This window comes from Falco rusticolus, chromosome 6, assembly GCF_015220075.1.
Source record: "Falco rusticolus isolate bFalRus1 chromosome 6, bFalRus1.pri, whole genome shotgun sequence".
NCBI classification, from domain to species: domain Eukaryota; kingdom Metazoa; phylum Chordata; class Aves; order Falconiformes; family Falconidae; genus Falco; species Falco rusticolus.
In genome coordinates, this window is record NC_051192.1 from 28,824,759 (window position 1) to 28,848,962 (window position 24,204).

Here is a 24,204-nt window from a genome sequence, read left to right on the forward strand (position 1 = left end):
ATGTAGCCTTTTGGCCTTTAGAAAAATTCTCAAACTGTCTTCTGTGAGTGTTGGTGTCTCTGAAAGCATTTCTACAAAAAATAACTGTATTTTTAATTATCAAAATGGCCTTGTAAAATACTTCAGCTCAGGATAAAATGCCAGTGCTCTACAGGAAATCCTTCTGCGGTAGCTTATAGTTTTATGCCTTTGATGGTAAAAATGACTGAATTTTTATTCACTGAACGTAGATGCCTTGACAGGCATGCCTGTACTGGTTGGGAATGATCAACTTCAGGATTCTGGATACAAAATTACTTCCTTACTCACTCTGTACAGTGAAGTGTGGAATAAAAGATCCCAGTAAGGGATAGTAATGTTAGCGCAGCCAAAAAATTATTGAGAAAGGATTTATATAGTAGGATACATTATAAAATAGAATAAAATTCCAAATTCCCGGATTATGGTTTGGGCATGCAGACAATTTGAATCTTGTTTTAGCTTGAGGCAGAGAGAAGGTTGTGCATTCAATGTGCATGTGTGTATGCCCCATTAATTCATACCTACAGTAGTAAAATAGACAAATAAGCTTTTAAATGAAAGGAATTAAGAGATGAAACTTCCATCACAGATACTTTATGCATCCTACTGTAAACTTATAAAAATACTTTGCAGTTGCTGTCCTGTCTGTAGCATGGTGGTGAATGAATGCAACCCTCCATTCTCCCAGAATGATGGTCTCACACTGCTGTGTACTGCTCTAAATAGAACCATTGAATTTTGTGCATAGATCAAAGGACAGATGCAAGTTTAAATCTTGACTGCTGACATGATGTCATATGCTGATAATTCCTATAGGAACTGCTTGTTTCTGGTTGCCTTTGTAATTTTCATAGCACAGCTGTTATTCAGGCATATAAGTTGATACAACGCTTCTTTCAGGGTGTTTCAGATCACTTCAGAACAAGTGCAATACTAACACCTGGGTACCTGAGCTGTACTTGATTTATTGTATTTTTGATTCTGAATTATATTTGGGATTTCAGTATTTAAGCTTTTAAATACCTTTGACATTATATAATTGTGATGTAGCATATTTCTCGTAGTGAAAAAATCAGAGGAAGAAATGAAGTAATGTCCCCTGGTGGTTAAGGTCATAGTAGGTATTTTTGAAGTTGTAAGCAGTGATTTTTATAGGTTCCCAGCATTTTTGTTGGAGAGATAGATGGTCCGTGGTTTTATCTCGCTGACCAAAAGGTGGGTGGAAGGACTCCCGACTGCTCTTACTTTGAAACGTGGGAGTTCCTTGCACTGTTGTCCAGCCCTGCAGCTTTGAAGGGACTTGGCAGTACTGCTTGCTGGTGTGGGAATTATACTTTGGTCAGTAGTTTTATTGTGATTGTTACAGTACAAAAATAAGTATATATTCCTTGGTCCCAACTCATTTGCTACCTAATTTTGCTGTATCAGGTATGTTTCTGTGAGTCAGTAGGAACGAAATGGCAATATGTATGGGAGTTTGTTTCTACTGACCCTTCCACCTTTCTGGTTTTGTGGACTTAGCCCATGTTTTTTAGTACTTAAATGTCATTGGATTCAGTTAGAGGACTTTTGCTCTCCCGTTTCTAAATCTGTTTGCAAAATAAAAAAAATTGCAAAAAAAAATAAAAAATAATTGAGTAGAAAAGGTTGCTTTCACTTTCAATAATTTATCAAGAAGTGATGCAGAAAAATTGTGAAAGTTAAGTCCTTGCTGATTCACTGGTCATTGTCTATTGTAAAAGTTTATAGGCTGAACCTGAAGATTTGCTTTTTGTCAGTATGGTGGAACAGATTTTTCCATTAAATATTTGAACACAGTTCTTACCCAAACACTTGTGGAGGTAATTGGGGTAGCAATAATGAGAACTGTAGCCTTTGTGGAAAACCGGAGCTGCCCAAAAGAAGACAAAAAGTTGTAGAATCTGTGGAGATAAGTCTTTAAATGGTAATTCTGAGTTTTAAAGTAGTTTAAATATACTAATTTTTTTCTTACAGGCATAGAGGTGGGATACCCAAGCTGAGTGTCAGGGCTTCTCTAAAGGCAGCTACGTGCTTTGCAGGGGCGTTCAGAGGAAAGCCAGTATGTCAACAGTAGAGATGCCAGGAGTTTGCCTGCAGCATCTCCTGAGCAATCTAGAAGAAGACAGCATGCGAGTAGGAAACCCACCTCTCACTGAGGGTGTAATTCCGTCCACCACCTTCTGGCTGGAGACTCCTGTTCCTGTTTGAGTGTTAGCCTTCCCCAGGGTACACAGTGAGGTGACTTCAGCGGGTCACACCATGAAGTAGAAGAGGGCCCGTGGCTTCCTCGATGGTTACGTGGTGAGGTGTAGGAGGGCCCATGACCTCGGCGAGCATAGGCAAGAGCAGTGCGCTGTGACAGTCACTCCTGGTGTGACCACATGGGCAGGTCTGACTTGTTCATGTCCCAGCCCTGGGCTCTGGGAGGCTGTTTCATTCAGAAACCTGAGTAATCTCTGGTGTAGTGATGCCTCCGGTTCATAGAAGTTTTAGTCACCAGAAAACCCACTTTTTCTGTTCGTGGCTGTAAATGTTGATGAGTTACCCATGTCAGAGGTGAGTCATGGGCTGGTGTTGGTGATGCTGGCAGAGACACCTGTGATGTCTGCTTTTTAAGAAGTGATGCAAATGTTGTCCCAACAAAAAGCATCCACAAAGCATAGTGGCTTATTAGAAGTGATACTGCAGAAAGCCATGATTCTTCATGGTTTTATTTTTTTGTGATCCACAAGAAGGTCAGATTGCTTCAAGGATAGTGCTGCCAGCTGATGGTCCTAATGGTGCTGTCCTTTCCTCACCCTGTCCTGCTGCCCCTCTCCCACTCTGCGCTCACTGCTGGAGCAGCCTTTCTGTGCACCAGTGGCAGAAGTAAATGGGGCCTCTCTTTTAAATAGTGTCTCAAACCAAGTTTGTTTGAACTTGTTTGTATAAACCAATGTCCAGTTCAGTTACTGGCATCAGTTTTACGATACTGTTTTTTTTTGCTGCAGTTGAACATCTACTCATTGATGCACATGGTGAGAACTGAAATAGTTAAGGTTTAGTGTGTTTTTTCTAGAGTAATTGTTGTTCTTTACTGTTTGTTTCTGCTGGCAATGGAGTGGAAATCGTGGCAAATGCTCTTTCAGTCTAATGCTAAGTGACAACCTTTTCAAAGCACATTAGCATTTTCATCCATGGGCAAGCATCCTTCACACTCCTTTTAATTTTTCATACTTTATCAGATCATGGTTTCCAAACTGAATAAAACCACCTCATTTTCAGAAAAGGTTGAGTTGCTTGGTAAAGTTTTTCTTGGAAGTTGTGGCTGGTAATGATGTAGTGTAATATGAGAGTAAGGAATTCTTTTAACTGTAAAAAATAGTATTGAGTGTGCAGTTTAAGCAATCAGAAGGCCCAGGCTCCTATTCTTTTGAGCCCCACATATCAGACTTGTAGCAGGGTCACTCACAACTGGTAAATTGGAGATTATGTGGCCAAGTTTGTGCAAGTCTGGCTTCACCTAAGCCAGGGATTCTCAAACTATGGCCTGTGGGCCAGATACGGCCCCCAGGGTCCTCAATCTGGCCCCCGGTATTTACAGACACACCCCCACACCCCCACCGGGGGTTGGGGGGAAACCAAGCAGCCGCAGATGACTGCCTGCCACTGCATCCGCACGCCGGCCCCCTGGTTAAAAAGCTTGAGGACCCCTGACCTAAGCTATGCAGATAATTGAGGTTCGTATGTGTGTCTTTGAACAGTGCTATGTGTTTCTTTAGCTTTTAGTATGCAAGTAAGTTAACTAAAGAAACCTCAAAGTATGGAGTTCAATACAGTTACATTTGTGTTCTGCTTCAGTGGTTTTGGCTTGTTTCCACACCCCACCTCCCCACCCCACCCCAGGTACATTTATGCCATTCTAATGAATTCTAAATAATCCCTAAATGTCACCAGTTTGGGTCATATTCTTCTACTGAAGGTGCTTTGGTTCTTTTGCAACCACCTGGTAATTTTTGAAGTGGTTTTATAGATCTTATCCATCAGTGTAGTTTCTAAAGAGCTACTGAACAGAGGAGCGGTGATCATTCCCGTTAGCCCGACGGAGTTGCACGGATGAGTCAGTAAGGCAGTGAAGCGTGTGGTCAGGTCTGGTCCTAGTCAGTGAAGGACTCGATGATATGCATGGTTGAAGGCAGTTCTGCCAATTGAACTCCCTGCAGGGGTGGTTTGTCATGGTTGTATCCAGAACCATCCGATTTGTATTTCCTTACTATCTGGGTGAGGATATCCACATGTTTATTCCATGTGGAGCTTTGTGATTGTTTCTGTTACTACTTTTGCTGGTCCTACTTTGAAGGACATCACAGATGAGAAAATGTGGAACACCTGTCTCTCTCCTCGCTTTCTGTAGCACAGTTTGAGCTATAGTCATGCCACCCTGAGGCCTCATCTGGGTGATCCTCTCCACATAGGTGTGGCTGGTACCTCCACAGAGGTTTGCATGGAGAGGAAGGTGGACTCCTTTCTAGCTGCCTCCTCCCATCCACCAGTCACACCAGCCTGAGCCCTGCAAAGTTATGGGATAGGGCTCACTGGCCTTACGGAATTGTGGCTGCCATGGGTTTTCTTCATATCACAGGAAGGATGTCAGTATGATTTAACCAAGAATAAATAAGAATGACTTTGTAGTCCTGCTTTTGTCACTGCCTATTGACTTTCTTCCAGACCTTGACTCTGAATGTGCTGCCTGTGAATATACCGTAGATCGGTTTTCCAGTTATGCTGCTGTTAATCTAAACTGTGTGGAATGGTGGTTGCTTCTCATGTACAAGGTAAAAAAAGGGTTTACCTTGTCTATTAAATGCACACACACATAAGGGGAGAAAAAAAAGGGGACTATTGAATTCTTAAAATATGGACTATGAATTTTAAACAACACTGGAGGTGTCTGATAATGAGGAAACGCTGGGAAACGTGTGTCCAGGCTTACAAAGAAGGAGTTCTGGGAAACCTTACTGTATAATCCCTAATCTCTAGTCAGAAAGACCCTAATTTAGGGAGCTCTTAAAACAATCCCTAAATGTGTCTGTGTGCTTAATTCTCGTTGATGTGCAGAAGTACTTAGAGAAATCAAACCAAGGAAAAGAATGCATGAAGTCCTTACTGCTAGCCAGGATTTTTTTCTGATTGTGTAAGCCAGGAAACTTCTTTCAATGTACAATCATCACAGAAAAAGTTACAGGCATTTTTTTGTGGTCTTTTTTAGATATTTGCGGGTTTTTTTTAAAATATTTTTTTATTATTATTCTTTCCTCTTCCCCCAGTTCTAAAGGGTCATAGAGGCTTTAAAAAAACCTATTTTTTTCTTTTTTTTTAGTTATGAAAAAGCAGTTCTTTTCAACAGTTAAAAAAATGACATCGTTTTTCGAAACATAATGTGCTGGTTTGGCTGAGTTTTACCTGCTTCCTTTCAAAATATACTGTTGTATAGTTTCCTTATTTATAGATGAGAATACGAGTAGACTTGAGTATGTTTGGGTAAACTGCGGTGCATGTTTCTTTGTATGTATGTATGTGGTGAGAGACTATGTAGATATAGTAAAAGTGTTACCAAATAAACCATCCTGTGATCTGCGTAATGTGTCCTGTAATGACAGGTTTACATCCAAAAAAGGACAAAAGTTACTTGCAAAATGCATTAAAATACTATGAAAATGTCATTTTTCATTATGCTCTGTTAAAGCAATTATGCTACACAGTGTAATATATAAATATAGGCGGTTACGGGATGCAATATTATTTTTACCCTAGGCGGGAATGCATAAGCAAAGATGTACTTCTTGGCCAAAGATGCGTGCTCCCAAATTCAGTTTAGGAGCTGAAAACAAGTACCTCGAGAGTCTATGTACCCAGTAGTCATGGAGGACCCAGTCTTACCGAGGTTGGCTCATTGTCTATGCACGTATTAATGACATTGTTGAATCAGGATGTGGGTCTCCAAGTAAGGTTTTAGCAGCCTAAGTTTCTGTTAGAAAATTTTGGCATCTATAGGTGGGGAGCTGTGGGGAGAAATAAAAGGTTACTTTGTACTTCAGTTTCTTACAGGTTTAATGACTGAACCCTGTGAAACAGGTTTTCCATGGGAAAAAAATATTTCATGTTTGTTTTTAGGTTTTCCTTCCTTCTGTCTATTTCTCTTTTCAATAATTGAAAACTACTGTTCGTTATTTACATAAAACTGTCTCCCTTGGGTCTGCTTTCTGTAACCTTTCCCCTCGGAAGAATTCTAGGAATTCGCTAGCTTTCCTCAGGGGGATCCTGGTCATGTTTTATCTGAGACTTCAGGCTAGATCTTTGGTAATTTTTACGAAGTAATTTACTATGTTTAAATACTTGCATTCAACCTCTGCATAGGTTTGCCATTTGAGCATATTTTGAGAAGTTGTGTATGTAGGAAAATATATGCTTTAATTCAGTGTTCATCCTTGGTAGCTGGCAGTAAATCTCCACAGGCAAAATGGAGAGCCCCCTAGAACAATAATAGTAATAATGATGCGAAAACCCTAAATGCCCTGAAGGCAAGGTATTTCAGCTGTTTCTCTAAGGCTCTGCTGCTTTCTCTTTCTCTTTTTCTTTCTGACTTCTTTTTTTTTTTTTTTTTTCCTTCCTCTGAAAACGAGGACGTGTCAGAACCGGAGGCCTCAAGCGCAGTATAAAATGACCCCAGTGCAAACCTCCAGCATTCCTCGTCCTTCCCTCTCCAGCTGCTAACATCAGCCAAGGCAGCACGCAGGCTTGGCTGCCGCCAGCACAAGTTCCTTGGCTCTCCCCCTTCTTCCTCCCCTCCCACCCTCCTCCACTTGCCAGTACAGTCAGCACTGCTTCATATTAGGCGCTGCTGCAATTATTTGAAATCTTGCATACAACAGTGTGTTCCTTTGCCTTGTATCTAGAGGGAAAGATGTGGGAGGGAGAGGCTTTTCTTCAAAGTGTACAGATTTTTTTCTTTCAGATGAATCGCTCAGTAGGTATTTTGTCCAAAGTATTCATATAGAAATGATTTGAAAGCCACCTGGACAGTATGTGGGGTTCTTTAGGTCTAGATGGAATCATATTTCCTAGAGAACATCCTGAATTACAGTGTCTCAGAGATTCATTTTTTAACTCTCTCTTTCAGGTCCATCTGCCATAGGATATTTCAAAGATGGTTTGGCTGCCATTGAGACTTGGAGATCTGATGCCACGATGAGGACTCACACACGGGGAGCCCCAAGTGTGTTTTTCATACACGCGGTTTGCTTCGCCTTTGCCTGCGGTGCCAGGGAGGACCCGGACGTGATGGTTCCTTTTGTCAATGCCAACTATGACAGCTACCCCATGCTCTACTTCTCCAAAGGGGACATGGAGGCTCTGCGTCTCCAGGCTGCCACCACACACCAGCACATTGCAGCTCGCCTGACTGAGGCAGTACAAACGATGCTGTCTAATCCCCTGGAGTACCTTCCTCCCTGGGACCCGAAGGAGTTCAGCGCTCGGTGGAATGAAATATATGGCAACAACCTTGGGGCTCTGGCGATGTTCTGTGTGCTCTTCCCTGAAAACATCGAGGCCATCAACATGGCCAAGGATTACATGGAGAGGATGGCGGCTCAGCCTAGTTGGTAGATTTTTGTCTTTTTTTTTTTTTAAAGTTGTCCTTACAGTATAAACTGCTTGCAGTTGGAGGAGTGAGTGAATGAGTGAATCACTTAAATTATTTCATTTGCTTTAATATTCACTTTAATAGTGACTAACTTGCTGAGTGCGTTTATCGTCATCTGGACCAGCAGTGACACACAGTTTTTCACCTTCGCTGGACTTACCCTGTTTCAAATTAATGCTGAAAGAAGGAGTATGATCCTTTGTGTACCACCCTAATTTCTGTAAAGTAAAAAAAAATATGTAATTCAAAACTACTCTCAATCAGAAGACAGGGTTTCACATCTGATTTGTGTTGAGAAGTGCTAAAAGTGTTATTTTTTAATCATTCCTTTTTTTTTCCCCTTGGACTCATACATATCTTTTGGGTAATTCTTCCTTAGAAAGAATTCAGAAAAAGGGGGACCTATGAAAAGGTATAATTAGGTGCAGGTAAAAATTACACTCTTGAGTTTCTGCAGTCTGCTCTAACATGTGTCTGAGCTTCAGTTCAGACTTGCAGCTCCACTTGGCTGTACAGTTCTTGGGACTCTCCTTAAGACATAGTAGGACATGATAAAGATAGTTGTCCATCTGATTATTTTACTGGAACTGCCTGAGTAGTTGGCATTTTCATGATTCCTGGATTCATTTCAGCTGGATGTGAGTGGTCATCCACACTCTGTCCTTGCCATGCCACAGTCTATGGGGACAGAAGTTAATGTTCTCACCGTAGGAGTTAGTCTAGTAATTGGGACCCCAGGATCAGTCTCCTCCTCATCTTCCTATTTCATATCCACCAGCAATTTATCGCCCTTTTTTTCTCAGGCAGCCGCATTTCCCCTACCCCCTGGAGCAGCTGCCACTTGGTGTACCTTGCAGCCTGTGGTCCAGGGTTGCTGCCGTTGTGAGGAGGTCAGAGGATGGAAACACGGGCTTTGCCAGGACAGTGGCTTCTTCCCAAAGCAGTGAGCTGGAGCTGCAATGGGCACCGCTCCCCTCTGTCACAGCTGCTGTCTTACAGCTCAGTGGTCGCAGCAGCTCAGCAGATGCCCGAGTCAGGTTTCAAGTCAGTGCAGAAATAAGCATTAGCTGTTCAAACAGTATTCATTGCTCCAACTATTCCTTACTTTTTCTGGGTTAAGACCAACTAGTATTGTCCTATAAATGGCATCTATCCACAGATTGTCATTGGAAGTATGCTGGATTTAAGCTAGCATTACTTGGGATCTGTATCCTCCTGATGGGCATGCTTTAAAAGGCATTACAGTGTTGGGGTTCCCCTATACCAAGTATTAAAGTGGTGAATGCCACCGAAATACAGGAACCAGAACAAGAGAAGTGGTGGGAGAGAAGGGACATGCTGGGCTTAAGTTGCTTGCATGTCACAGAAGAGGGGGCATGTGGGAGCTGGGAAGAAGTATTGCCACAACGGGATGGTGGTGATTTCCAAAATCTTCCACTGAAGCGCAGAAATACAAAGCTTCAGTCTTACTTACCTCCAGGAGCAGTCTGTATTTCTCCTGGTGCACTGGCAGAGGGCTAGAGCTGTACAGAGGTGACTCCAAGGACATGTAACCATCTCAAATAGGACCTATGGACTGCTCCAACTAACTCCAGCTAGCTCCAACACTCTTTCTCAACCTGCTTTGGGTAGTGTAAACACATAGTTAACATCACCGTCTGTTTTAGTGGAGTAAGAAAGAGGGGCAAGTAATACTCTGAGTAGTGGAACTTCCTTGTGTCTGTCTCTGTTTCCTGTGCCTCACTCGCTGTCTCAATAACCTCATTTCAGTTCCTTCTGTCTGGTGATTCCTGCCCTGGATTAATTGTTGTTCCTCTGTCCCTTGCTGTAATACTCTCCTTTGTCCCATCTGACCAGATACCGATCAGAACTGAGCAGATGCCCTATTTCCATTTGGCTTTGATGATATCTACCTCCCCAAACTGCTGCTGTTCTTAAGCAAGCTTCTTGTGTTACCTTGGTGAAAGTGAAGTCATGCTTTTCCTGTCTTTCCCTTCTGATGTAGACATGTCATTCAGCAAACAATGAAGGTTTAATCAAGGTTCTCTGCTTTGCAAAAGAAGTGGGTGCACTGTGCTTAGTAGGGGAAGTACAGGAGGATGAAATCAGAAACACAGGCCATAGGGCTGGGGTAAGCTCCTCTTTGTATAACCTCCGACTGGCCAGCTCTTCAAAAGCTGTGACAGAAACATGGATCCGGTTTCCATTTTTGTTTTTCCCCTGAGAACCTATGGCTGAATGCTGTCAACATGGAGTTTACACTATGGCTCCATCAGTGATGGCAGCAATACAGATCTCTGCCTTGTCCAGCAGTGGTTTTCAGGAAAACCACGTAACATCTCTGAGCTTTGTACCACTCCGGCTTTGCTGAAATAGGTCAGCAGGTTCAGAACATGAAGGAGTAGACAGACAGATTAAATCAATCTGGTTTTCCTAAGGAACTCAACTAAAATGTGCCAGAAAACATGTTACTGCACACACTTCCCCGCTTAGGATAAGACTAGGAGAACAAACACGGTAAATAGAAGAGTTGTGGTTGTTATGGCATGTAATGACATTGCCAGAACAGTCTTACACAATGCTTAGTAGTGGAATTGGAGAAAAAAAACCCAAAAAAGATTTCTCCAGGCTATTTAGGCATGTTTAGTTTCCCTCAGACTTTGGCAAAAATATCATTCTGGATATATGTTACGAATGTTATCCTTATTAAATAATCTGAGAGCACACATGTTCTGATCAGTGAAAAGACGGAGCAGTTTTGATGATGTCCAGGTTTGGAGCCTTGAATTTTAGAATACTCATGGGCCAAAACTCCTTATGTCATCAGTGGAGAGGGCTTGTCCAGAGACATATCAGTAAGATAAGCAAATCAAAGGAACTTTTCTCTCCCTAGACTTCCTCCATAATGTAGGTGCTTCAACTGCGATGTAAACTGCCCAAAAAATGTCTTTTTATCACTGACAGATTCATCAGTGTGTGTTGGAAAGTTAAATCTGGCAGTCATAAAGATTCCTTGTTAGCAGCCTGATTATTTTGACAGTATATTCTGGTTTTGGTTTGTTTTGTTTTTACTTCTGACATGGCATTGACTCTAAAATAGCTCTAGAATTTAAAAAAAAAAAAAGTTGGATGAGTTTCCTCTCATTTTTGTGGTGATATTAAATAAAATTTAAGCCTTACCAGAAAACAGGAGTCTATTTTAGTAGTGTGTGCAGTAGTTTGATAAAATAAATAGATTTTTAAATGTCACTAGTTATTTGTCCCAGAATGCCAGAAGATTAAGGAGACTAACATTTTAAATTTCATCTTTACATTAATGAGAATTCTCAGTAGTCCAAATATGGTTGAATAACTCAGGATACAAATATGATAAAATCTACTGGTAATTGATACATGTGTGGAAGGGGCATGTAATTAAGCACTTCTGTCTTTTCTCATCTATTACGATAGTAATTTTGTATCACATAATAAAGTACACCCTTAAGTGAGTTCCCATTCATGTAGGCTAGCAGACCTCAAGCTGTTTGCCATAACAACTGATGCTGATACGCACGCTGCTCATAACAGAGCATCTGTAATTGCTACATCCTGGAGTAGGTTTACATTTTAAAATAAACAAAGGGGCAGTGGCTAATAGCTAACTATAACAATCAGCCAAAATAGTATGGGAACAGACAATGTTTTGGAGACTTACAAGAGCAGGGAAATGTAGTGCATTAATATTTCAGTAAAAATATATTAACTTTAATGGGTTTGCCTGTAAAGATTCAAAGCTGGTGTTAAATAACTTCCTTGGTTTTCCTGGGATTTGATATCTAGATGCTGCCTAAAATCTTAGGGAAAGCTTGTCCTTATATCTAAGCTGTATTATCTTATTTTACAGAGAACAGAGGATATAGATGTGTTCTGGCATTTTATCTCTTGACTGGCCCCTAGAGCACTCCCCACCAGAAGTGCGTTTTGGCCGAGGAAATCTGTACTCGTGATTCTTTCCATATGCTGCCTCGGCCCGTTCCCGTACCGAGCAGAGTGATGTAATTGGAGTCACACATTGTGCAGAAATAAGAGTCCAGTCAGATTCTGTGTTTTGGACAAAGCAGTAAAAAGCTTTCTTCTTACTAAGCCTGCCTTATAAACAAATGCCTTAGAAGTTCACAAATTCTGCACCTTTCTTACAGCAGCAGACGTGTCTCCATTTGCAATTGCCAGACAAGAGATTTCTGTGGGGTTTTTTTGTGGGGTTTTTTTTTGCACATAGTTGGCCCACCGTTTTTAAAGACAAGTATGTTATCAATGTGCAGCAAGGTGTGGGATTTGACAGTAAGCCTGGCTCTGTGGGTCTCATAGGGGAGATAATTACTGTCAAGCACATGCAAACATTCCAAGGGAATAGCAGCGAGTAAGGAGAAGCTAATGGGAGACTTTAGCGTAACAAATCTGTGACCATTCTGCTATTTCTTATTAACCAGCAATCCTATAGTCTTCTGTTAGTCCCTGTTTGTTAAAAGTATTGGAGCATGCTATAGGACTATTGCTGTTAGTATCCAGATAGCGCTTGGTGTTGAGCACTACGGACTACAAAGTAAAAATACAAAAATATAATGTGTAGATAAATGCATAACTAAAATAAATTCACATGTGCCAGGTTGAAATAAAGCAAGTCTCCATGCTGACACTACAAATTTAGAACATCTGTTTGACTCCCAATAATCAACCGGCAGTCACATTCAAAGAAAACTTAGGAGGGTTTTATAAGAATGCAGCATAGCAGTTAGTATAAAAGAAGCTTGGGGGATGCTGAGATAGTCTCCTACAAGGAGGAAGAAAAGGAAGGCTAGGAGGATGAATTTGGTATCTGGAATATATATTATTTTAGTAAGTGAAATATCAAACCCTCATGCTGTTTTTATCTTCTTCATATGCAGCATTTAAAAATAGAAGCTGTGCATGACTCTGAAATTCAATGGCTAGCTGGATTCTGAAGAGTTTCTGTTATACTTTTTTTTTCATGGATAGGATCTCTGGGAGATAAATTGGCACTAAAGTTCTGTGGTGCTACAGGGAGCTCGCTTTGTGGCATGCCTGGTATAAAAATTTGCTACAAGAGCTAGAGGTAATCTGTTGAAATAATAACATAATTAAATTTCAGTGTCTGCTTAATATGGCACTGAGAACTACTAAAACAGACTCAGTTCTTGTTTATTAATGCCAGCACAGAAGGATCATGATTGATAACCAAGAGCAAGCCCAGTGTGAAAAGGACCCTCTTGTGATCAAAGCTAAATACAAGAGAAGAGGATCTGAAAAAAGCTTTAGAAGCTGCAGAAAGATGATTATAGACCTGTGAAGGAACAGAGAACAGAAGATAGAAAGTAGATGAAGATTTCCGAAGGAGTAAAGTTTTAGTTGTCTCGTCAACACCTAAGCAGGACAGCCCTGCTTTTATAGTAAGCTCTTAGCACTTCTGAAAACTTTGTCTACACATTGCCTCTTTTTTTCCATAAAATGAATGTGGCCATTTATATTTAACCACTCCTTTCCCTGTATTCCTGTGAACCAAGCTGCAATGAACACAAGCTTGTCAGTGGTTGCTGCTAAAGCACAACTGGTAAAGACATAGGGGTAAACTTGCCATGTTTTACCTTAGACACTGGAAATATATATCATCAGTTTTTCAAGGACGTTTCTTGTTCTTAACATTTTGGTTGTTGCAGATCACTGAGCACTTAGGTTGTGCAGATACAGGGGGTTTTGTTTTGGCAGCCAACCAGAAAAACGTGAAAAGGGTGAAAGCTGAGAGGTTGGTTTGGATGAAACAGATTTTTTCAAGGATTTTTCTTTTTTCTTTCCAAAACAAAATTTGGAAGCTATTCTTCCGTTAGTGAAGAAAATATTCCATTTGAGCACAAGAAAATATTTTGTTTTGGAGGCTTCTGTAAGAAAAATACTGGAAATTGAGTCTAGTTTATAAAACAAATGTTGGTGGTCTTATTCCCCTTGGCAGGTAATACTCCCTCTTGGTATGTATACTCCCTCTGGCCATGGAAGAATACTTCTCTCCTTTGCCTGACGGGAGGTTTAAAGCTGTATCTCTTTCCCCCAGAAGTGGGTGAGAACAATAACAAGGGTCTGTGGAGTGCCAGGGCATTGCCATTGGCATTGGGAAGACTGTACAATTGCACAGTTGATTTCAGGATCAAGAGGTCAATTGCCCCCATTACACACCACGTTTGCATCCACACTTGACATTTAATGTGCATTAAACTCAATCATGCTGTTAGCTAGCTACCATGTCTAAGGTAGAGTGCATTGAAATGCAGTAGAGGGCTGTCCTTGGACCAATTTTCACCCGTAAGCCTTCAGAAGGGAGCCCTGACTGACTTTGCATCTACCTAGTGAGGGTGAGAGGCTCAGTGCTGACTGAGGGGGAGTGCCAGCATGCTTCCTTCAATCATTAGCTTAATCTGCCCTCAACCTCCAAGAGTTACTCCGCAGTAAGTAATTTGTCATGGGAAACGCTGGAGCGTTAAACTTCAGGATGTGGATTACTTGTGTAATATATGTGTCAGGATGTGCTTAATGCTTCATTTTGTGCGCAGCGATGCCATATTACTTATTGACACAGAGGCCAGAAATCAGATCTGACACTGCCTGGGAAGGCATTCTGTTTGTCAGGTTAGAGAGTGTTACTCTGCTATGTATTTCCATTTGGTTTTAAGAACTGGATACAAAGTGAGGGAAAGGTGATTCTAAATATCCCACAGGCCATGATCAGGGAACTCTCTTAAGCAGGAGAGTTTGACTTGAATCCTGCCTTGAAGTGGGCAGACAGTGGTTTTTTTCCTTATTGTATTTCTTAGGGAAGTGCTAATAATTCTGGTTACAATAAGGAAACAGTTATTAATAGAAAGAAATTAGGGGAAAATACAGAAAACCATTGCTACTGAGAGAAGAGACATTAATAGCATTAGGAATATTGTCGTGAAATAGAGAAGTTGTGGTAATCTTACCACAATTTTTCTTGTTGTTAATACTGATTTTTATTTCCCATCCAAAATTCTATACAATTGCTATACTTACTCAGAGCACAGAACCACATTTAGTGAAGGTGGTATGTACACTCTTAGCTTTGGACAATGCAGTGCATGCATGATAGTTCTTGACATCACAAACTGATGACTGAAGAACGGGGTCTTAACCTCACCTTCGGATTCATTGTTCATTGTAGAAGGTGGTAAATCTAAAATGGATGACCACATTGCACCATGCTAAAATTCTCAACATGTAGGAAAACCATACTACTTATCCATAATACCAGCCTTATCCACGATCTCTTTATTTCTCCAGTTTCTTCATGGAGGATTTATATCAAACTCAAAATGTTTGTAATGAAGTAACAAAAATATTTTGTATGACACAGATGAAGAGAACTTAAAAGAACACTCCAAGCATGTATTTGTCCAGTGCTGTTCACAGCATTTGCCCAGACAGCAGTTCTTTGTGCAGAATGATGCATATGGCTTTGGATGTTTATGGAGTTTGATCATTAGGCAGCAAACATGTTCAGCACTTTTTGCTCTTTTATAAACCACCTCAAGTTTCCATATAGGTACTTCTTCCAAATACATGTATAGATGTGTAAGTGTGGGGAAAAAAAATATTTTTTTTTGTACTATCTGTAGGGATGCATTTATGGTTTAGCTGTTACTTTGAAGTATGTTTTAGAATTTTTGGAACAGTTTCCTTTGCTAAGTGTTTGTTTGCAACTAAGTAGTTGCTCTGCACTAAAGAATCCATTATAGATATTTCTATTTACTTTGGATTCTTGTTCTGTAGCATCTTACACCTTTAAAACACCGAAGAGTGCAGCACTGAGGTAAACGTTACTTGCTGTCTCCAGACACAGTTAATTGCTAACCTGGGGTTCATACTGTCTGATGTTAAGTTTTTGTCCTAAGAGGCGTAGAAAATAACTGTTTTCCAGTGCAAAGCATTGGCGTGTTTTTACCAATCTTTATTTGTATAAATACACACAACTTTTCTTTAATATTTCAGAGCAGAGTAGCTAATTGATAGCCCTGAAAACTCTTTTTTTCACGTAATACATTCAGTGCAGGCCTGTGGTACTGTGCTTTCCCACAGTTTATCAGCCAGGTTGTTTACCAGATCTGACACTGGAGATCCATTTGAAAAATGAGAGTATAATTCAGATACAAAAAGCATTTAATGCTTGCTAGTTGTCCATTCTTCTTGTGACTCATGTTCCACATTGTTGTTTGTACATTGCTTGGTTCAAGTGAAATTCAGTTAATGGAGGTGCACTGATTCGTATCAGCTAAAGAGTTGTTACTTCAGGAGAGCTTAATTTTAAGAACAGATGTTGACTGTGGTTTTGTATGTTTAGAAATGAGGGTCTTTAAATCATCATCTTTAATTTTCTGTATTACTTGTGTGCATCTCCTCTGTTAAGTTCTAGATGAGCCTTACTATACAGAATTGCAATTTGGAGGAAGTTAGGACAGAATTACTTTGTCTAACCCAAGGTGGGTAACCGTGCCAGTAAGTAGGCTTAGGATGCCTAACATAACGTATTTTACACTGAAGGGTGTTGTCTTTTTTTTGCTGAAGAAATCAACAGCCTAAATGCAGTTATAAATTATTCGTTTAGCACTTCCCGTGTAGAAGAGTGCTTTCTATTTTGTCAGAAATGGTGCCACAGAGACTAATACACACTTTTATACTATAGAATTTGATGCAGCATTGCATTTGAAACCAAACATAAAGTTAGCATACAGCTTAACAATGAAAGTTGCAATCCATCAGTTCCACTGTCAAATCCCATTTAAGATGAAGTCCAGGTAAAGATCATTAAATAGCTTTAAGCATATTCTAATTAGCAATTTGTATGTTGTTATAAGGACACTGAACTTTGAATTAAATGTTTTCAATTAACTCAGATTCTTTCATTGTTCTTTTCTTCCCCCCTAATGTATGGCTTAGCCTCAATTACTTTGTAATTGTTCCAGGCAGAGGTGTTTAAAGGGATAATTCCTGTACACATTTGAACTCTGGTTTCTGAATGTCCAAAAAGTTTAGTAAAAAGCAAAATCAAAAATAATTTGGAAATTAGGATTCATGATATAGCTGGTCAAAGGTATGTTCACGTGTCAAATGATTTCCAATACCCAAGCACAGTGCCAGGGTGTTGCATATAACCAGCATAGAATATAACTTTACTTTTATATGTAGGACTAAACATTTTAAGAGCTTTTTCAATTATAAAGAAAAATGAAAAAGCAGAAATAGAGATGGAGAGAATTAATTGAGGTTGACAAATAACCAGTTAACTCAGATTTTCAATTTTTGTGCCTCAGTAACACAGTATAAATAAATCTGGAGAGTCAGAATAGTTGCTTGCCCAGTTCAGCTACATTTTCTCCCAGTTTATTGGAAATACAGAAAGAATGAGCATGTACAAAAAACACGTAAATGTTTTGGCGTACAGGTCTGTAATTTTTTTGCATAACAATTAAGTGAAAACAATAATAAGAAATTTTACTATACCTGGCTGGAAGTCTTCACTAATAAGTTTAGTGTTTGAACCAGGAAAAAACAACAGAGAAATGTTCTTGACATTGATCACAGAGAATAGCAGGTGGATGTGGATGTGGAGAAGACAAGTAGTAAATTTCTAGAATTTTTTTTCCTCATGCTTTAACAGTTTTTTATTACCACACTCATAGCTGTCAGTCTTAATGCTGTTCACGGTTTTGTCAATGCCTGCCAATTAACCAAGAAACAAAATAGTGTACATAAAATAACGTAGTCCAGTAAAACCCCAGATCAAATCCTGCTGCTCAATGCTGAGTAAATTCATGTATTTAAAGATTTCATTTAAAAAAAGGAAAAGTGAATGTATAACTTCACTCAGTGGAAGATGGGATTGAAGCTGAGAGGTGAATACTTAAAACTGTTGGAAATTCAGCTAATCAAAAAGGCTAAAGAGGCTTTCCTTCTTTACAGATATGAATGTGCCAAGTTCATTTGAGTTCTTCCAATAGTGTTAGATATACTGAAATAAAAATCAAACGTCGTTTTTCTCACTTGTACGTGTTGTGTTCTGCCATAGTTGCAGTGCCCTAGGCTGTTGGTCATAATTTCTGCGTGGTTCATTCATGCATTTTGAATGCAAATAAATGCTCCTATAGCAGAATGAAGATTTTTTTTAAATCTTGCACTTTTGGTATTTTTTCTTATCAGTTCACACTATTGCTTACGCAAATTAAGATTAAATTATATTTGTAGAGTCATAGAATAGTTGAAGCTAGAAGGTGCACATCTTCAGGAGCACAACACAATCCCTATTGATTGCAGTAGGATATTCTCTCATCTCAACAATTTAATATTAATTTCTGTAATTAAAAATATATTGCAGAGAAAGGGAAATAAGATAACCATGAAAGCAACTGACTGTGCAGTTTATCAAAGACTTTTTTTCATCATATATTCCTTCACATTTCCTTTTCTTTAGAACCGTGGCCAGAAAGTACTGTCAGTACTGCAAAACTAAAGTCTTTGATTCACAATATATGCTTTATTTAAGAGAAATATTTGTTCTACAATACCTCCACCTCCATTATGAATTATCTTGGTACAAATCTACTATTTTGCTAAGTTCAGTGTAATCATTGGGTACAAGCAGGTAGTTCCTAGACATTAATTTTGATTAGTGGCATCATTTTGCCTCTATTTTATTTTTTAATGCTATTAAGTATGTTAATTTGAACTGTACTCATGAAAGTAAATTTAATCATTTCTACTTCTATTGAATGCATTTGGGAAATGAAGAAGCAACATAGTGTGTTTTATTACACTTTCTTTAAAGACAACTTCAGTTGCATAGCCACCAGAAATTTATCAACATTTGGCTCCTTCAGAAAAGAAGAAAGTTGTTACAGGATTTTAGAGGAGTGTAAACTCTGAGATAGTACTTTCTCACAAAAATGATGTGAACATTGCTTCAGATAAATAGATTCCATTTCTGTACAATCAATATTCTGCATATCTGTTTCTCTTAGGGAAACACAGAATATTGCAAGCACTGTTTTAATGTTTAACAACTTAATCTAATAAAATTAATGAGCTTTGAAGCTTAATGTTGTCCCTACTTAGGAAAGAAAAAAAATGGTCTCAGAGACTTGGTAAGTAGCTTACTACTGTGTTAAAATTAAGCATGAATTGCCTAACTTCAGAGGCATAAGACATACACACCTCAGTACAGTAATGGAGAAAATAAGTGGGTGAAACTCAATTAATTGGCGTATTTTTTATTGACAGGTTAGTGAAGGATGCCCCATGGGATGAGGTCCCTCTTGCTCACTCCTTAGTTGGTTTTGCCACTGCGTATGACTTCTTGTACAGCTACCTTAGCAAGACTCAACAGGAGAGATTTCTTGAGGTCATTGCCAATGCCTCAGGATATATGTACGAAACATCATACAGACGTGGATGGGGCTTCCAGTACCTCCACAACCACCAGCCTACCAACTGTGTGGCCCTGCTGGCTGGAAGCCTGGTTCTGATGAATCAAGGTATGTCCTAAACTATAGCAATGTTTTTCTGAAGTGTATCAACTCAGTCAGCCGTTTATGCAGCAAAGCTCAGGAACAGATGGAAATACTTCCAAGAGTACAGCAGTATGGGGTTTGCTCTTTGGTTGCTTAGAAAAATTCAGTTTACTGAGAAGAACAAAAGTCTGTGAGCAGATGCACAAAGTATAATATATATGTATATGTACCCATGTATATAAATTCGATTCTCTAAGTGATTCTGAAATTCTTACCTCGCTGTTTATAAGAGTTAAAAATCCCCTCGTGTATAGTCTGTCCAGTCCAGATTTACAGACAGGGTCTTTCAGGATAGATTATCGGTAAAGAGTGATGCACTTGGTCTCCTTAAGCAACACACTGAGAAGGTCAGTAGTCAGAAACATCCCACGCTGTGAGCTGGGTGCTAGACAACAGGATAACCTGGAATTTCATACACAACTTGTCTCCCTGAGGGAGCTGCAAAGGTGTAACTTTTATCCACCCAAAGGCCACAGCTCAGGACCTTTCTTTCCAGCATCTTTTTCTATGGAGATGAGTAGGGCTTTAACTTTCTCCCTCTGGACTATGCCCTTGTGCCCCACAGCCTTCATCCAAGAGGTGTCAGTGCCAGGTGTCATTTCCTTTTTTGCGCCAGGTCTTAAACCCAGCCTTGCCAGTTCCCAGGTGAATAACCTTACCAGTTTGCTTTTGGCTGCTCTGACTGGGGGCTGTCCCTCTTCTCCTAAGTGCTGCACAGTGTAAACAAGAATGCAAGTCACAGAGTCAGAGGGAGAGCAGATGAGATATCCTGACTTTAAAGCCCAGTGGTACTTCAGCTGAGAGGTGGAACTCATGGAGCCAGCTCCTGCTTTTATAAGAATGCGTCAGTATTTTATCAAGTGATTATTTAATATGTGCTAGAAGTATTTTGAAAACGTGATGCCCTATGGAACTACTTGCTGCAAGTTAAGGAAAATAGTTTATAGATGCTGATGGTGTTGCCAAGCTGTTCAGCTCTGCCAAGCAAAGGCACATCTGCACATCGTTGGAGCTTTCAGATGCCCACAGAATTGTGCCAAAAAACTGTGGCACCTACTCTGTTTGAGGGGGCATCTTTTTGTTAAGTGTTTGTCAAAGCAAGCTAATTCACTGATGTGCATATACTGAAAAGCAGCAAGAGTATGTGTGGAAGCTGTTCCCATTCCTGCTGTCTTGTCTTCTGCAAATGGAAGACTCGGACCATGTTTATTCAGTGGGTTTTGCTAAATTCCTTGTAATTCCATCCTGCCCCAAACCTCTGTTGGTGCAGAAAGCTGGCAGTTTGCAAGATGACTCTGCTTTTCATTAGAGTATAGACCATAGGAATGCTTTGTGCCAAACAATGGTAACATCACAAAGTTGGGCAATATTTCTTTCACCAAAGGTTGGTGGGAATTTTGGAAAAAATTAAAAAAAAAGGGGGGGGGGGGGGAAATTCAGCAACATTTGAACAATTTGAAAATAGTAATGATATTTCAAATGAAAATAGGTCAGAACAGACTGTGTATTTCTAACTGAAAACTCAGTTGTTTTCAATATAGAGCAACTTTATTTTTAAAAAATGGAAATTTAAAATAAGCTTTTCTGTTGGTCTAAAATCAAAAAGAAGTTTTTAAAAAAAATTTCATTCCAAGACAAAAGACTTTTTCTGAAGGAGAAAAAAAAAAGGGGGCAGGAGGAAGAAAGTGAGTGAACATGCTATTCTTCCTGTATCAGATCACAGCAATTGCAAATGGTGTTGTATCCCAGTGTATACCTTTCACCCCAAAGGTTTAAATTCCAGCTGATTATTTTAAACACAATTCAGCTATTGAAGCATGCAGGGACAAAATAGCCAGCTTAAAAACATGTAAACATTGTCATAGGACTGACAAATGAAACTAACTGAAATGAATTCTAGGCACACACATATATTGAAGTCTTTGTAGTTAAGGTAAACAGATATTCAAAAAAGAAAGTTCAGTAACGCCTAACTTGATATAGATACTGCTAATTTTAGGTGAGATTTGTTCTGTTTTGTTCTGTAGCCAGACAGAGTGTTGAGTCTGTTACTGTTTTTTCATTCTAATATATTATTCTTTAATATACTACAAGTATAGGGTTATAGCATAGATGTACACTAAGTAAACAGAACATACGTGCATTACAATGATAAATGCACTATGCTGAACCATGGAAAATACCATTCTTGCTTAGTGCAGTAGTCAAAAGTTAGCTATTGTGCCTGTTAGGAGAGGGAACAGTGGAAGCATTTGGGATTTTTCTCAGACATACTGCTGTGCTGCCAAATCCCATCAGAGTAATGAAGCAGTGTCAAGACAGCTGTAAGTAAAGTAAGTGGAAGTAAGTAGCACCACCTGCCCCTGTTGCTCAGGTTTTCCCCATCATAGTTGTCTCTTCAGCCAGCAGATAAAAGCATCATGTTAGTTTAATTTAGACATTGCAATTTTTTTTCTCTCTGTTAACTGAGTAGCCTTGACTAGTAGGATGTCTGAATTGCTCGTCACTCTGCAACTGTGGCAATGAAGTGAAACAGTCTCAGTAACGGGTTTGAAAGGCAGATCATACTCCCTTAGCCTGGCACATGCATTTCATTCAGCAGGCACTGCTTCCCACGTAATGGGGTGTAATGTATGCCAGCTGAGCTCTGCTATAAGTCTGTAATAAGTCTGGAAATAAGTCCGGTAAAAGCTGTGTCCAGACACTTTGAGTTGAGTGGACACTAAGCTGCCATATACACACACGAGGCAGTTGTTCTCTGTTAGTCCTGCCTCTCTTGCCAGTGAATCCAAAAGAAAGTAAGAGAAGGCACATAGCCTTTCCTCTGCTGGGATCCACATGCTGACTTCTGCAATACATAAGTGCAGTGCTGAGGCTCTTGTGCTTGTCTTTGTTCCTTAGTAAAGGCAGACAAGCCCTGAGAAGGTCTTCTCACAACCTTTTCCCAGTTCTTGATTTTCATAGAGCGCACAAAAATAGTAAGATGTCTGAAAGTCTTTTCTTTAGAAGAAATACAACTGTTTAGGGCTTGTAATATGTGGAGGCTGAAAGTTATCCTAGTTGAAAGGTTACCTTTATTCTGGAATTAAAGAATCTGCATTTGGAATTAACCATGCAAAACTTTCCCAACTTAACTTCTATTTGGATAACCCTTCAGGTCGTACAACAAACCAAAAGTGTAAGTAGAACAGAGCATCTCTTAAATTAGAGCATGAATTAGAGTATCAGTTAACTGCAGCTCAAACGTCAATTTCTTTGTATTTTTAAGCTCTGAGGATCTCCTGACCATGCTGGTGATCAAGCCAGTGAAAAATGACTGATTAGAATATTTGCATTATTGGAGCCCTCTAGTGGGGACCTAAATTTGTTTTCATAGGGCTTTAATTTGAAATACAATAGTCTTGACTGGGCTCTTCCCTTTTTGCATATCCAGAATGCATTAAAGAAATTTTCCTTTAAGATGGAAAGCATAATCCCACATTATCAGCGAAAGGTGGTTGATAGGATTTTCCCTGCTCATGTGACCTTGCTTTGCTGTGTTTAAATACAGTGTTTTATTTAACACCCTAGAACTACAGGGATGCTGCAGCACTAGGTTGTATTATAGAGCTCTGGATTGCAGATTCCATGCTGTAAAGGATACCATTGTGGGAGTACAGATGACATACTCTAAGATCCATGGTGGTGTAATTAGATTTCCCAACACCTTTTTTTTTCAGGCTACCTTCAAGAAGCTTACTTGTGGACCAAGCAAGTGTTGGCAATCATGGAGAAGTCAGTAGTCCTGCTGCAGGAGGTCACAGATGGCTCCCTCTATGAAGGCGTAGCTTATGGCAGCTACACAACCAGATCGCTGTTTCAGTACGTGTTTCTTGTCCAAAGGCACTTTGATATCAATCACTTCAGCCATCCCTGGCTCAAGCAGCACTTTGCATTTATGTACAGGACTGTCCTGCCAGGTAGGTCCTTTGGGTGAATGAAGGTGAATCTTTTAACTTTTGAAGCAGCAGTAAATTTTGTACTTGAAATAGGCCTTTTTAAAATAACACTGTACTTGGGTTTTTTAAAATAACCTTTTCCTCAGATTTCACCTATGTCATCCATCAAAACAATGACATCCTTGTTTAACACTGCTTATTAAAGATCATTATTAAACTGTGGCTTTTAAAATCAGTGAAAAGATAGAAACATCATTTGGGAGAAAAAGCAATGCTTCAGAATTTGATTTCTGGATTTTTGAGTTTGAAACAGACCTGTCTCTGGGGTTGTCTGTTTGAAAAATAATATTCTTCAAGATTCCTATTGATATTTTCCTTTGCCAGAAATTATCACACCAGAAGATTAGGTAAAAGGAAGAGAAAATGATGAAGCTAGGGTAAAAGCATCAGTAAAGCGCAGGAAAGTTTTACATGATCACCAGTTTTCCACAAAACAGTGAAATCGATTTTTATACCATTTTAATAAAAATATTTTTCTTGTAGAAAATGTCATTGACACAAATGATAGGTTTCTTTCTATGGTCCAGGGGTACATGAACCATTTTGTTATGTCAATGTGAGAGTTAATCTGACATCACCAATGGGTCTATTTTGAAGACTTTTAATATCTCTGTTCTCTTGCTGGATCTCTCTGCTGTCTTGTAGTGTGTTTTAGCATCTCTGATTTGAAGTCCTAGTTGTGACTAAAAGATGGAGATGTACAAATACGAAACCAGTTATAAGTTAATAAATATTGCTGACTCCTCCTAGCCTTCAGAAGAGATTGAGTTTCAGGAAGCCTTGCAAGATTTCAGTGTTGGTTATTTGCAGGACAATTAACTAGGAGCTTACGTTGTCCAAATTTCTGGTTAAA

General features: G+C 39.5%; 1 protein-coding gene across 5 annotated transcripts in view; it reads left to right on the forward strand.

Annotated features, from left to right (window-relative positions):
• DSE (dermatan sulfate epimerase) overlaps positions 1-24,204 on the forward strand; it is a 37,206-nt gene that overhangs the window by 6,987 nt on the left and 6,015 nt on the right. For 3 of the 5 annotated variants that reach the window (XM_037392133.1, XM_037392135.1, XM_037392132.1), the window contains 3 exons: positions 7,217-7,685; positions 19,064-19,317; positions 23,073-23,312. In XM_037392133.1, the coding sequence (XP_037248030.1) occupies positions 7,270-7,685; positions 19,064-19,317; positions 23,073-23,312 (910 nt within the window). In that variant the 5' untranslated portion in view covers positions 7,217-7,269. Of the gene's footprint in view, positions 1-7,216; positions 7,686-19,063; positions 19,318-23,072; positions 23,313-24,204 lie in introns of those variants that run through there. The other 2 variants (XM_037392136.1, XM_037392137.1) reach the window with 2 other exon arrangements.